This window comes from Podarcis melisellensis, assembly GCF_964234715.1.
Source record: "Podarcis melisellensis genome assembly, chromosome: 1".
NCBI classification, from domain to species: domain Eukaryota; kingdom Metazoa; phylum Chordata; class Lepidosauria; order Squamata; family Lacertidae; genus Podarcis; species Podarcis melisellensis.
The window spans coordinates 105,987,371-106,001,791 of NC_138528.1; the positions used below are offsets into that span (position 1 = coordinate 105,987,371).

The 14,421-nt window shown below is 43.3% G+C and overlaps 1 protein-coding gene across 1 annotated transcript in view; it reads left to right on the forward strand.

The window, feature by feature from the left end:
* Positions 1-14,010, forward strand: part of PSMD14 (proteasome 26S subunit, non-ATPase 14) — a 58,963-nt gene extending 44,953 nt beyond the window's left edge. The window contains exons 9-13 of the mRNA XM_081930105.1: positions 1,168-1,275; positions 3,959-4,033; positions 8,551-8,676; positions 9,445-9,507; positions 13,613-14,010. Coding sequence (XP_081786231.1) covers positions 1,168-1,275; positions 3,959-4,033; positions 8,551-8,676; positions 9,445-9,507; positions 13,613-13,711 — 471 coding nt within the window. The 3' untranslated portion in view covers positions 13,712-14,010. The remainder of the gene's footprint in view (positions 1-1,167; positions 1,276-3,958; positions 4,034-8,550; positions 8,677-9,444; positions 9,508-13,612) is intronic.
* The last annotated feature ends 411 nt before the right edge of the window (positions 14,011-14,421 follow it).

Here is a 14,421-nt window from a genome sequence, read left to right on the forward strand (position 1 = left end):
GGGTTTTTGCCATGCTATTCCTACAAAATTGTAAAGCTGCAATATGCTCCTTTCCTTCAACAAGCTTTGCACATTCCTAGTAAATAATCCTGCAAAATAGGCTACTGTTATTATCCTCTTACTATGGATGGAGAGCTGAGAATGTAGCTGGTAGTTGAGGCGAGATAAACTGGGGGTTTTAGACTCTCAGCTCACACTACACTACACCACACCGATTCTCTTTGCTTTGAGAAAAAGGAAAGTTGGATCACTGCTAAGCAAATCAGCTTGAAGGACTGAGGGCTAAATTGAAAAACAACTTGTCTCTAGCATTGTAGTCCTTTGTGTTGGTTGCCCCACATCAGAATTTGCAGTGTCTGTTTTCGACCCACCGGGTCCTTCCTGAAGACTCCATAGGCAAAATCAAGAGTCGCCTTTATGGCTATGGCTTGAGAGCTCTTCAGGATTAAACAAAAATAAGTAAATAACAAAACAAAAACACCTCCCCAAAAGTTGCCCACTGTATATTTACAGTTGTAAGTGACCTTGATTTTTGTTCCCTTCCCTTTTTTGGTTTTGCTTGGTTTTGCTCCTGGCCATGACACTGACAAGGTCGTCATAATCCATCCGACAGTTTATAGCCTCTTTCCTACTTGCAGGGAGTAAAAAGCATCTGACTAGAAGGGAATACATGGGGAAAGTTCCTTGCTGACTATAATTTTGTTGTCATTTCAAGTATTCCAGTGGTATAATTGATGTGACAGGACTGGGCTTTAAACATGGTCCCTTAGCTTGTGCTCACTTTCAGATTTAGTTTCCCTGTCATTCAATTTGACTAGGTAAGATGTAGGTGACAAACATGTTTTTAAAGTTACTCTGTGTGTTTGTGTGTGTGTGTGTGTGTGTGTGTAAACTTAAGCCATCAAAATAAGAGTGTATAAAACTTAATTTATTTTTTCTCAACTGCCCCAAAAATGTAGTAATTGGTGTCACTTTACAATACTCAACCGAGTTGGTGTGCTGGTGGCAGAGACAGCAGGTGGTTCTTTTTTATTAATATTATAATTAAATAATTTTCTGGAGAAAGGCCAAAAACAGATGTGAGTTGATCGTGACTTCTCCACTGTTACTTGGTGCAATCGCTTGTATTTTCTACAAAGAATTGACTTTGGCGTCTTGTTTTTACAGGTTGTTATTGATGCTTTTAGATTGATCAATGCTAATATGATGGTCTTGGGACATGAACCAAGACAAACAACTTCAAATCTGGGTCACTTAAACAAGCCATCTATCCAGGTAAATTCAGTATTTGGTATATATGTGTCTATATATTTTTTTATAATACATATTATTAATATTTGCATACACACACTTTTTTTTGGTAAATGTAATCTTCCTCCATAACTCTATCTGATCACTGAGGTCATTAGACAAGGCCCAAATGTTTCTCATATTTGTCCTATCATTACTTGGAGCAGGGTATTTAACAATAAAACTCCATCTTTATGGAACATTCTTCCTCCTGAAATTAGATAGGTACCAACTGCAGTTTGTTTTTGTTTATCCAGGCATTCCTAGGTTGTTAATATCAGCTTTGTAGGCCACCAGCCTTTGTGTAAGTTGTTGAACTGTATTTTAAACATTTGTTAATTTTATATTTCATTTTATAATACACTGATTTGAGCATTTTGAATATGAAATGGCTTATAAATACAATAAATTACATTTATAAAATACTAACTCTTACTATAGAGATGCAATATTACAGCCAAAGTTAAGAGATTTCATTTTGCATAAAGATCTATAGTGACTCATTTTTATGGCTGCCATGCCCCTTGTTTTTCCAGAGATCACATGCAGATTTATCAGATTTTTATAGGTGTGTGTTAGAATAAATTATTTCCACATCGTTTTGTTTTAAACACTGATGCTTCTTCTGTTCTCTCTTTCTGTTGGTCCTAGTTTTTCATATAAGTGCTGGGTTCATAAGGGCAGTTCCATTGAATCATCAAATTAATTGCTTGGAATATCTCTGCTGACTTCAGTAGCTCTGCTAAACAAATCTGTACTTATGGGGTTATAGCTTGCCTCCATTAGCACTTCAATCTTAGCTCCTCAGAAAATAGGCCTTTTTGGATATTTCCTCATAACCTGAGATTTTATTTGCAGTGTGATCCAAAATACAAGTCGTGGGTTTTCAGGCATCCTCCCATGTTCTCTTTAACGATTTTTTTTACTGTCTACAGTAAACCACTTAGAGAACTTTTGTAGTCGTAAGGCATATAATTTTTAAAAATAAAAACAAACACCCTATGTTATTTTATCTTGTAAGAATAATCTGGCATTTAAGACTACAGTTCTTGGAGTTGGATATAAACAGAGCTCCATACAGGAGGCTTCTTGTTTCTTAAACAAGCATTCCCTCATGAATGATTAATGCTTTGTCGCTATCATTCTCATGCTCTAATGACAATAATTTCTATATATATATATATTATTTTTTCTTTCAAAATGAATTTTAAAAGGCCCAGATAGTTGCCACAAAGAACCTTAATTATTTCTCCAAAGATTAATTACGGGAGCACCAATAGCAACATATGCTGTAAACACTGAACTTGCCTTGAAAACAGCATAGTACCACTGTTGAGTTGGAATCATAGGCTCCAGCATTTTCTCTCACCCTGGAGACTTCCTACCTAGTCATAATCATAAACTCCTCAGACTTCAAAATGTATATTGGTAGCATGAATGCAGTAGCTTAACAAAATATTGAGCAAACCAAAGAATGCTTGTTTAATAAGGTGGAAGTATATTACTCAATTTGAATCTGTGCAAACTGCAGATCATAATGAGTATAGAAGAACCCACTAATGTTTTTGATTGGGTGCGGGCAAGCCTGTGCTTGTCTGTTTCTAGAGAATATATTACTGGGCTTTTCAAGGCAGCATGTAATGACCTCTCCGGCAAACCCCAAAGTGTCATGCTTCATTATTATTTTGTTTTAGAGAGTTCAGTAATACCTTGGTCTCAGATCAGCTGTTAAAAGCATTGCCAACCTTTGCAGGTTCTTTATTCCAAGCCCAAACCTAACAATTTGTATATTCCAACATTCCTTCTAAATTACCATCCATTAATATGTGTCATTCCTTAGAAACAAGAAACAAGAATCCAAATAGTTATGTGTCTGCATGTGGAATAACAGCTCTTGTCGTATAGGATTTTGTTGTAGCAGCTCCTACTGTCAAAGAGACAAGCTGCTGTTTGGCTTCTAAAAGCGATTCTATCTTTTTAGTGATAGAAACTATGGCACCAGAACAGGCAAAAAACCCTCTGTCCTTCAAAAAACAGCAAATCTCAGTTGAGGCTGTGGCTCTCCCTTGTGCAGATCTGATATTACGTTGGATCCTGGCCAGAAACAGTTACATGCATTTATTTAACTTCCATTTGAGACAAATACTCATGTTAAAAGTTTAACTATTGTCGTGTGAAAATTGTCTGCTTTGCTTAAGGCCATTTTAAGATTGTATTTTACATAACTGCACCAAAATTAAAATTTTGGGTGACAGAATAGGAGTTGTATCCAATGTTGGTCCTACTCAGGGTTGTCTCATTGAAAATAATGTACATGTCTACTTTGGGTCTATTAATTTCAGTAGGTCTGATCTGAGTATAACTTAGACAGATGCATCCTTACTAAAAGGATTAATCATCTTCTATACCTAGTTATAGTCCCCTACTTGTACCCTTTGGAAATGTGTGTTTCATTTTGGATGCGTTTCTAGCAAAATATAAAGTACAGCAAAATATGTAATTGATGGCTATATATTTGGGCAGCTTTGGATATGGAAACCTAAACAACTTTCAGGAAAGTTTTTCAAATTACAGCTCAAGTCCATGTTTCTAGACTTTAATCAGATTCTTGCTTGTATTTAGTATAAATTATCAGATATATTTTATTTATTGCTTTTAAATGTTCTAGGCGTTAATTCATGGATTAAATAGACATTACTACTCCATTACCATCAACTACAGGAAGAATGAACTAGAACAGAAGGTAAGTTTTGTTCCTAGCGTATTTTCAGTTGTTTGGGGTATTATTTAAAAAATTGCTTGCAAATGGCTTAAATTAACTTACAGCATGCTGCAGTGTTGTGATAAGAATTTTAATTTCTAATATCTTTTGTTGTCATTTATGTCATTCTCTCCCCGCCCCCTTTATGTCATATGGTGAATGCATTACCTTGCCCAAATGAACCTCAGCCTGAACTTCATTGTGGAATTCTACATTTCTTCCAGAAGGCACCTGCATGCCTAACTAGTGAATGCTAAATAAGTTTTTGGTGAAAATCAATCTGTCTTAAGTCAATAATTTAGGAACATCTTTGTTTAAATGATGAAGGAAATGTGGCTATTTTTAAACCCACATCTTTCTAAATGCTATTTTCCATTTCTTTGGTCCTGCATGTAGAGAATGAGGTATTCCCTAAGGCAGTGTTTCCCAACCTTTTTTGGGCAAAGGCACACTTGTTTCATGAAAAAGATTTCGAGGCACACCACCATTAGAAAATGTTTAAAAAATTAACTGTGTGCCTATATTGACTATATATAAAGTAACTCTTTAATAGGCATCAAATAAACACAAAGAAAGTATTTTATAATTACTTTATTATGAAATAGGACGCACCTACTTTTTTGGGGGGGGGAAATAAAGGGAAAAAAATTTCCCTTTATTTCCCCCCCCAAAACCAGGTCGGGGAACAGTGGGATGGCGGTGCTGCGCCTCCCCGCTGTCCCCCGAGCTTGTGGGGCTGGCCCATGTCTGCCTGGCGCGAGGGGCGCTCTGTTTCAGGGCGCCCCGCGCGTCGGGCGGCAGGCTACAGTCCGCAGCATGGGGAACCCTCTGTTTCAGGGCGCCCCCCGGGTGTGCAAGGCTTGCCAACATGAGCGCGGAGCACGGGGCGTCCTCTGAAGGGCGCCCCGTGCTCCGTGCTGCCGGCTTCCGCCCGCAAGCCTTGCGCTCTCGGGGGGAGATCCCCCGGGTGCGCAAGGCTGGCCAACACCAGCGCGGAGCACGGGGCGTCCTCCAAAGGGCGCCCCGTGCTCCGTGCTGCCGGCTTCCGCCCGCAAGCCTTGCGCTCTCGGGGGGAGATCCCCTGGGTGCGCAAGGCTTGCCGACACCAACGCGGAGCACGGGGCGTCCTCCGAAGGGCGCCCCGTGCTCCGCGCTGCCAGCTGCCGCCCGCAAGCCTTGCGCTCTCGGGGGGAGATCCCCCGGGTGCGCAAGGCTTGCCGACACCAGCGCGGAGCACGCGGCGTCCTCCGAAGGGCGCCCCGTGCTCCGCGCTGCCAGCTGCCGCCCGCAAGCCTTGCGCTCTCGGGGGGGAGATCCCCCGGGTGCGCAAGGCTGGCCAACACCAGCGCGGAGCACGGGGCGTCCTCCAAAGGGCGCCCCGTGCTCTGCGCTGCCAGCTGCCGCCCGCAAGCCTTGCGCTCTCGGGGGGGAGATCCCCCAGGTGCGCAAGGCTGGCCAACACCAGCGCGGAGCACGGGGCGTCCTCCAAAGGGCGCCCCGTGCTCCGCGCTGCCGGCTTCCGCCCGCAAGCCTTGCGCTCTCGGGGGGAGATCCCCCGGGTGCACAAGGCTTGCCGACACCAGCGTGGAGCACGGGGCGTCCTCCGAAGGGCGCCCCGTGCTCCGCGCTGCCAGCTGCCGCCCGCAAGCCTTGCGCTCTCGGGGGGGGGAGATCCCCCGGGTGCACAAGGCTGGCCAGCACCAGCGCGGAGCACGGGGCGTCCTCCGAAGGGCGCCCCGCGCTGCCAGCTGCCGCCCGCAAGCCTTGCGCTCTCAGGGGGAGATCCCCCGGGTGCGCAAGGCTGGCCAACACCAGCGCGGAGCACGGGGCGTCCTCCAAAGGGCGCCCCGTGCTCCGTGCTGCCGGCTTCCGCCCGCAAGCCTTGCGCTCTCGGGGGGAGATCCCCCGGGTGCGCAAGGCTTGCCGACACCAGCGCGGAGCACGGGGCATCCTCCGAAGGGCGCCCCGTGCTCCGCGCTGCCGGCTTCCGCCCGCAAGCCTTGCGCTCTCGGGGGGGGGAGATCCCCCGGGTGCACAAGGCTGGCCAGCACCAGCGCGGAGCATGGGGCATCCTCCGAAGGGCGCCCCGTGCTCCGCGCTGCCGGCTTCCGCCCGCAAGCCTTGCGCTCTCGGGGGGGGAGATCCCCCGGGTGCACAAGGCTGGCCAGCACCAGCGCGGAGCATGGGGCGTCCTCCAAAGGGCGCCCCGCGCTGCCAGCTGCCGCCCGCAAGCCTTGCGCTCTCAGGGGGAGATCCCCCGGGTGCGCAAGGCTGGCCAACACCAGCGCGGAGCACGGGGCGTCCTCCAAAGGGCGCCCCGTGCTCCGTGCTGCCGGCTTCCGCCCGCAAGCCTTGCGCTCTCGGGGGGAGATCCCCCGGGTGCGCAAGGCTTGCCGACACCAGCGCGGAGCACGGGGCATCCTCCGAAGGGCGCCCCGTGCTCCGCGCTGCCAGCTGCCGCCCGCAAGCCTTGCGCTCCCACTGCCCGACTCGCCCGCCTCCCTCCCACGGCACACCAGGCAACGTCTCGCGGCACACTAGTGTGCCGCGGAACACCAGTTGGGAAACACTGCCCTAAGGTGTAGAACTTTTATAGATTACCACCAGTATCTTGAATTGTCTTTGGAAACAAGCAGATTGTGTAGTTGCTACAGTACAGAATGAATATATTTATGCCTTCCACTACCTGTGAGTGGCATGGTATAACATTCTGCAGTGGCTGAATATTCCAAAGAAATTTTCAGGACAGTCATATGTAAACTCTATTTCAAAATCAGTCCTCAGGTTTACAAAGTCATGAATGATGATGTCAAGGTCCTTGTTTCATGAAAACTTAAGTTTTGTATGATCCAATTAGAATTTTTCCTTAAACTTGCTGAGGTAATATTGAGAGGCACACTTAAGTCGTTCAAAGCTGAACATAAGAATAACTGCTGGCAAGTTAATAATTCCTTGTTGTACACCATACTCTTTTGTTGTTGTTGTTTCATTACAACCAAAATCTTTTCTGTGCTTCAAATGATATAATAAAAAAGTTGTTCTAGAATTCTATATACTGGTTTCTATATACTGCTAGGGTCCTTTCTGCCTTACAAAGTCTACTAATTTCCCCCAAATGCAGAATGTTATTGTATGGTATGACAGCAATAATAGATTCCACTTGGCTTGTTCATCACTGTCGGTAAATGTTTTTAGTAGAATCGAGTTGGTGCCCTTGCAGTCACAGAAGAGCTTTGATCCAATTGATGCTTTCACAAACAGAAGAGACTGGGATTTTTGCTGATTTGCCCTTCCACCAAGTTCTAGAGAGTCCCTCAGCTCTCTGGAGCCAATTTTCAGTGTAAGGGGATGCTGAGGACTGCAGGAGGGAATGGTTTGTTCTGTTATTAGAAGCATCTACTGGATCAAAAGCACCAGGGTGCCAACTAGATTCTGCCCTTTAAGACAGCCTCTTTCTATGTTAAGTAACTCCCATGCTAGTTATTGAAGGGTATAGAAATTAAATAAAGGCTGTATTCAAACATTACAGTTACATAGTTTTATTGACAAACAGAATCTATCCTTTGTCTTGCTTGGAACCACCTCATTAAAAGTGTGCAAGAACCATATGACAAACTCTTTGCCAATTCAAAAAATTTAAAAACGAAGAAATACTTTTGTGTTAGTGTTGGACCTTCTGTAATAGACCTGTGCTTTCAAGACATTAAGAAACGTACAAATGAATGGTTCCTTTGGATCTTAGTTCCTGCAGAAAAACCTTTTTTTCCCCTCTCTGCTCTACATTTTGGAGTCTAGGCCTTAGAACTAACCTGAGGAGGTTGTATTTTTGTTCATTACACTGCAAGCACTTTTGTAAAGGCGAGAACAGTAATTGCCAAGTGTGACAAAGAAGAGATTTTAGGATTCAGGGCTATTTCCATTAACATGTGAAGTCTTCACCTAGTGTGCAGGCATCCATTTCAGTCCAGTGTCCTTCTCTGCACATTCATGACTTCATTCTCATGACTGGGAATCGGACCTCTGCAATTCTGACACCAATTATGTATTGGAAGCTGATAGTCTGGCAGAATGCCTGAAACCACATGATCACAAACCATTTTTAGCACTCAATTGGGTCTTTATAAATCCCCCTGTGAGGGTGGGTTCAAGTTTTACAATTATCTTTTAGAGCAAACAATTTCTCTCTCATCAGATGATCTCCAATGGATACTCAACTCTGGGGTGAGGAGTCAACTTACAAAACAGAAAAATGATCTGTGATAGCCCCAGTTAATTCAGACTTGGCAGCAGTGTTCTAAGCACTTTCCGTCACCAAAAACTTTCCTGTCTCTTGCCATGTGTTGCTTCAAATCCTGATAGACATAGAAAATCTGCATGATTCTTCACAGTTCAAAGTTTATTGCAAAACTGAGGCCACAATTACTAATACCCAAACTCCTGCTCTCACCTAGAGTAAGCACTTCCACAATCAGTAATACTTTGTTGACTTTCCTCACCAGATGTTGCTCAATTTACATAAGAAGAGTTGGATGGAAGGTTTAACCCTTCAAGACTACAGTGAGCACTGCAAACTCAACGAGACAGTAGTGAAGGAAATGCTGGAATTAGCAAAGAACTACAACAAGGTACCACAGTATGCCATTGCTTGAGCTGATGATATTCTGTGGGTGCCCCAGACTTGTTTTTGCCTTTGGAATTCCAGATTCAGATATGCAGTCTACATGTATTGGTGGGATAGCTGTTCATCCTTTAAAAAACAAAGAATAAAAAGCAGGGCACTTAGTACTGGAATTGGGGGGCCAATAACCCCAAACTGAAATGGCATTGTTGAACATTAAAAGTGTCTAAGAAGTGAGCATGAAATTGCCAGCCCTGCTGGCATCTGCTTTCTTTTTTAAAAAGGTAGAAAAGTGCACAACATAGACAGGCTTAGCCTTTATAATATATATAAACATGTTGCAAACCTAGCGAGAGAGAAGGGCTTATCCCATCAGAAGCAAGATCCAATGATACTTGCGTGTTCCTTGCTAGTTGTGCCACTTCCTTCCATCCTCCGGTTGTCTCCCCCTCTATCAGAAGTTAGGCCCCTGCCCTGAAGAGTGTTTCCTTTTTCATGTCTGTGAAGGGTGGTGTACATTGTTAACACCACAGATATAAATGCTACACTTCACAGACCACTTACAGTGGCAATGAAAGCACTGTTATACGGGGTGGGGGGGTGGAGATGTGGGCCTTGACTGTTTCCCTAGCGCAGCTTCCTTTTTCATTGGATATGTAGTGATTAAAATGATGCTGTCACTTCAGCTTCAGCCTTATAAAAGAACATTTAATTTTGGGGGGCTCCTGATTTAATAAGATCTCAAATGCTAACCTTTTCTGCATATCCTTCACAGGCTGTGGAGGAAGAAGATAAGATGACACCTGAACAGCTGGCAATAAAAAATGTTGGCAAGCAGGTGAGGTGTAATGAATTATACTGACGTGAAATAACATGTTTTGTGTATTTTTGTTTAGTCACATGCTGACGATTTTTCCTTTCTCCTTAACTCCTTACAAATGGTGCACTTATTTCCACTGAAACAAATTATTTGAAGTCTTTGACTTGAGATAGTCTCAACAGTGGGGCATAAAATTGTCATTTGGCATCTGCCACTGTTTCATTTGGTATTTTTCTACCTAAATAAACCATCTGGCATCCTATCCTTAAAAACAGTGGGTTTTCCCTAGTATTCCTGCACTTGGGCACCAAAGCCAAGAGAACAAGAATATCCATATAAAATTCTGTCATCAGCACAAAAATTCAGCCATTACCAATGCTCAAAGCCCATGTCCTTTGGATTTTAGGACGGTAAATTTGGATTGTTACTATGAAACCTAATCCTTGAATCCCAGAGTACTACTTGACTTGTTCCTTGTGCCATAGAGAGCTGGGAACGCCTTCTTTTTCAAATGACAATCCCCTGTGCCAAAGGGCATTCCAAGGAGGGGGGGGGGGTATTCATAATCTGTTTCCATTTACTTGGAAGTAAAGTTGCCAGGTTGCCTGCCAAATAACCCCCCCAGGGACCTTAAAATCCATGATGAGGGAGTGAGTTATTCTGCAGGCCTTCTTCCATTGTACACCGCACCCAAGTGCATCATGTGGCAAGCTAAAGGTATAATAACATGGTAACTAATATGGGGATGATTTAATACTGTCCTACCTTACAAGGTAGTGGGTGTAAGGGCAGCACTATTTGAATATTACCAGGTGCTATGCAAATACCCAATATTGAGTCTCATGGCAAGGATTTGGACATGAGTTTCAGTGAACAGGGTGCTTATCCAGGCGTTTCTAGAAATGGCTGTGTAGGAAAGTCAGGCAGGGCTTTTTTTCAGCTGGAAGTCACTGGAACTGAGTTTCGGCACCTCTTTGTTGCATTTCAGCACCTCATTGGTGCATTCCAGCAGCTGTGGCTGCAGGCAGCAGGGTGATTTTGGCGGTGAAGGTTTTTATGTTATCCCTGTGGCATTGGGTCAAGCGGGCAAACAAGGGGGGGACACACACTCAACAACTCACCCCGCTTAAAAAGGGGGAGTTCCAGCACCTCTTTCTAGAAAAAAATCTTCATCAATCCGAAAGGGCATTTTTGTTGAAGGGAGGAAACAAACTATTCTGATAGTCCAGAATGGGGGGGGGGGGGTTTGAAGGTTTTTACAAACCAACCAACAAACTCCTTTTGTTTGAAGAAAGAGACAGTACTGAGGTTTACTATGGGTTGTACCCAGCACTGATCAAGCAGATTTCTGCTCAGAACATCCCTTTCTTTTCCTCCACCCTGTACCCCCCCTCAACAAACCTGATTTGGAGGGTCAAACCCTCTGGAGCAGATTTTGAAAAGACTACTAAGGGTGGAGCTACAGGCAGAGGAAAGGAAAGTTCTGCTGCACATGCAGAAATCTGTGAAAATGGAACTGCAGCATTGCATGCAGCTATTTACTTATAAATGGTTATAGCCATGGAAGAGAATATGTTCCCTTATCATGTCATTTAAAAATTGTGCTGCCTGAGCAAGTACATCTACATCTATAGCAGGTATGCAGGGTAGAAATGAAGTTTAGGAAGGATGAGCTAGTTATCTCAGCTACAGATCTTTTACTATCTGTCCTCTTGCTTGGATTCAGTTGCCTTGAATTGTGGTTACCTGAAGAATTGCCTTCTCCCATCCACACTTCCATTGATCTTGTTTGGAGGCCTTCAGATTCCCTCTTCTAATGTAGAGAGGCAGGCTAAAGAAGGTCTTTTTGCAGTGGAAGACTTGACAGGTGCCCATCCTGAGGTCTTTATAGCCTTGGGAGAAGGGGGCCTCTTAATTACAATCTAATAGGTGCTTCAGATATTAAATGCAGTTTCCTCTTGCTGGGTTTTAAATCCTGTTTTAAATTGTTTTGGCTGCTTTTTATGCCAATTTCAAGTTGGGTGGGGTAGGGTTGCTAGGCTTTTTGCCTTTGTGATTTATTGTGTTTGGATTTAGTAGTTTTAATTGCTAATTGTAATTTGTGTTGTTGTTTTTAAATTAAACTACCCAGGGGACTTGGTTTGTTGGGCAGTATACAAATGTAATAAACCTAAGTTGCAGCTTTGGACAACAGGAGAGGCTGAGAAGACAAAGTCTTGTTCTGGCTGTGTCATTGGGTTTGCTTATTAACCAGGTTCATCTTGGAAAGCATAACTAATCTTGGCAAAAGATAATCCTCCTTTGTCCAACTGTGCAGTTTCTTAACGGAGGCACATGAAACAGTCAAGGAGTGGACAAAAATAATGTTTAATTCAGTAGCAAACTATGGATACGCTACTTGTTTGCAAATCAAAATTTTCTAAAAAGAGCATTTTAGCATCAGGGTTTCTCCCCCCCCCCCCACTTCACTATCCCCCACCCCCAATCTGTATTTTATGGTTTGTTTTCATTTATTTAATTGGAAAGCACTTTTGTTTTGAGTGAGGATATCTTAAAATAACATGGGATGGAGTCCCAGTTCCATTGGAAGCAAATGGCAAAGCTCCCATTGATGTCAATGGAGCCCAGAATTCATTAATGAACTTGATAAATGAATAAGAACAAGACAGTGTTATAATGGATTGTTGAAATTCACTATTAATTTTCAATGCAATGCATACCCAGATATTTAGATAAGTATCTTTTTCAACAGGGTGACATGATTATGGTTTAATAACAACATTGCATTTTGCAGTGTGGTACTGTACATGCCTACTCAGGAGTAAGTCCCATTGAGTTCAGTGGGGCTTACTCCTAGGTAAAGGGCTATGCGATTGTGATCTGATGCAGCCTGCTAGTGTTGCAGTTGGATTAAGGTTCAGACTACCTTTGACACAGCTCATCAGTTCTTTCCCCCAACAAATTGCGCTTTCAGTCTCAGTAGCTACAAGAAGATGGGGTGGAGCGTATGTGGGGCGCCTTTATTCTCTCGCTGCAGATGAGAAAGCACCTTGTTAGTGTGGCTTTCAACAGACAAATTGTAGGAATTGTGTTGAGCAACCCATTATCCTCTAACCACTCTTCCCGCTCTTAATTGCAGCCTCTGAGGCTGTTTTGCACTTTAAAAAACAAAAAAAAACCCTTGCTTATTTGGCTATGGCTATTTTCATGCTGATCTGTTGCAACTATTATTACTATGATTTATTTATTAAAATTGTATACTGCCCTATATCCGCAGGTCAACGAGCACAGTCAACATGGGGGAGCATAGTCTTGAATAGCAAATGTTGTCCTAGTAGGTCCCTATATAGTAACTCCCTGCCACTACCTCTTATTTAACTGCCCTAAAGCAACCACAAGGGGGAACTTCTGTGTTGGAACAGGTTTTGAATGGGGTGCCCTTTAATATGAAAAAGCAGCACCATACAAGGCCACAGTCCTGTGTTTATGGGCAGTGTGGATCTGATTCAAAACAGTTGCAGACAATTAATGTTCACGCTTCTGGAGCTCTCCCCTGGCACTTCAAGGTGGTAGGCAGGTCTGAAATTTAATAAGTGAAGATGATGATGGTGATGGTGATGATAATCCCCAGTCAAGAATCCTCTGCACATTCCAGTGTTGTCACAGAGCTTTCTGTGCAATGTATTCCCCCCCCCCCAATTCACCTGGATTGCACACAAGGAGCTGCCCAAGCCAGTACAAGGAGTGGGAAAGCTATTGCACGTGTGGAGGGCTTCATTTATCCATCATTGTCTTCCACTCCTATAGCCACAAGAATTGCCCATCAATGTCAGGATATTAAGGGGGAAAGAAGTATGTGTCTTATTGTTAGGTCCTCATTTGTTCAAAATGCCGCTTTCAGGACAATAACATGCTTAGTTTGTATGAACACTGTGCAGTCTCAATCTAACACTTAAGGTTTTTTAATTACAAACTACATCAAATAGCTTGCATAAGAGAACCCTGAGTTTTAATTGCTTATTGATGCCATCAGTTCTGCCATGGAATAGAAACACAGAACAAATAATTGCAAATGTGATGTTCTGATAAGGTCTACGAATAATATTTTCTACTTGTATTTTAGGACCCCAAACGTCACTTAGAAGAACATGTGGATGTGCTGATGACTTGCAACATTGTCCAGTGTTTAGCAGCTATGTTGGATACTGTTGTATTTAAATAATGACTTGCTTGTAAATGCTGTTCCCAGTCTCTGATCATCCATTGTTTCAAGCACTGAGACTAAGATATGTTTGGATGTCAAAGACATCATTTGCAGTCTAAGAGCATCTCTCTAACACCTTTTCATCTCAGTTTATGCAATTACTTTGGATATGTTTTTATGTCAGGGTCTTTGCAAATTCCAGAGTAATTCTGGAACTGAGTTAAAAATGTGGTTGGGGTTTGGTGTGGTTTTTCATTTAATATTTGGAAGAAAATCAGCAGTATATATATTTTGATTATTGCCATATAGGTGTTTTTTTTAATAACCGTAGTGTTCTGCTTGTGTTGTTCATAAATTGGGGAGGGTATATTGTTGACAATATTGTACAAAGTTCAACAAGCAAAGAAATATATTTCAGTAAGCTGATGGGACATGGAGACCTGGGGCATGTGGTCATTTGTTGTTGCGGCACATATCTCTTCTATGCATAGGCAGCACTAATGTGGTCTTATTGCTTTCAGTGTGAGGGAGGACTGAACCGCAGAAACTTTACAAGAGCTTGTCAGTCTTGAAATATATACCCAAAGCAATACTAGGGCACTTCTAAGCTCTTATCAGCACTGAGTTTGCTTCTGTCCTTTCCCACTCCCGTCTGAAATTATAACTTTTCAGGTCAGAGGAGTGTGGCTTCCAAGCAGACGTGAGCCTGTGTATGTGGCCTTTGACCA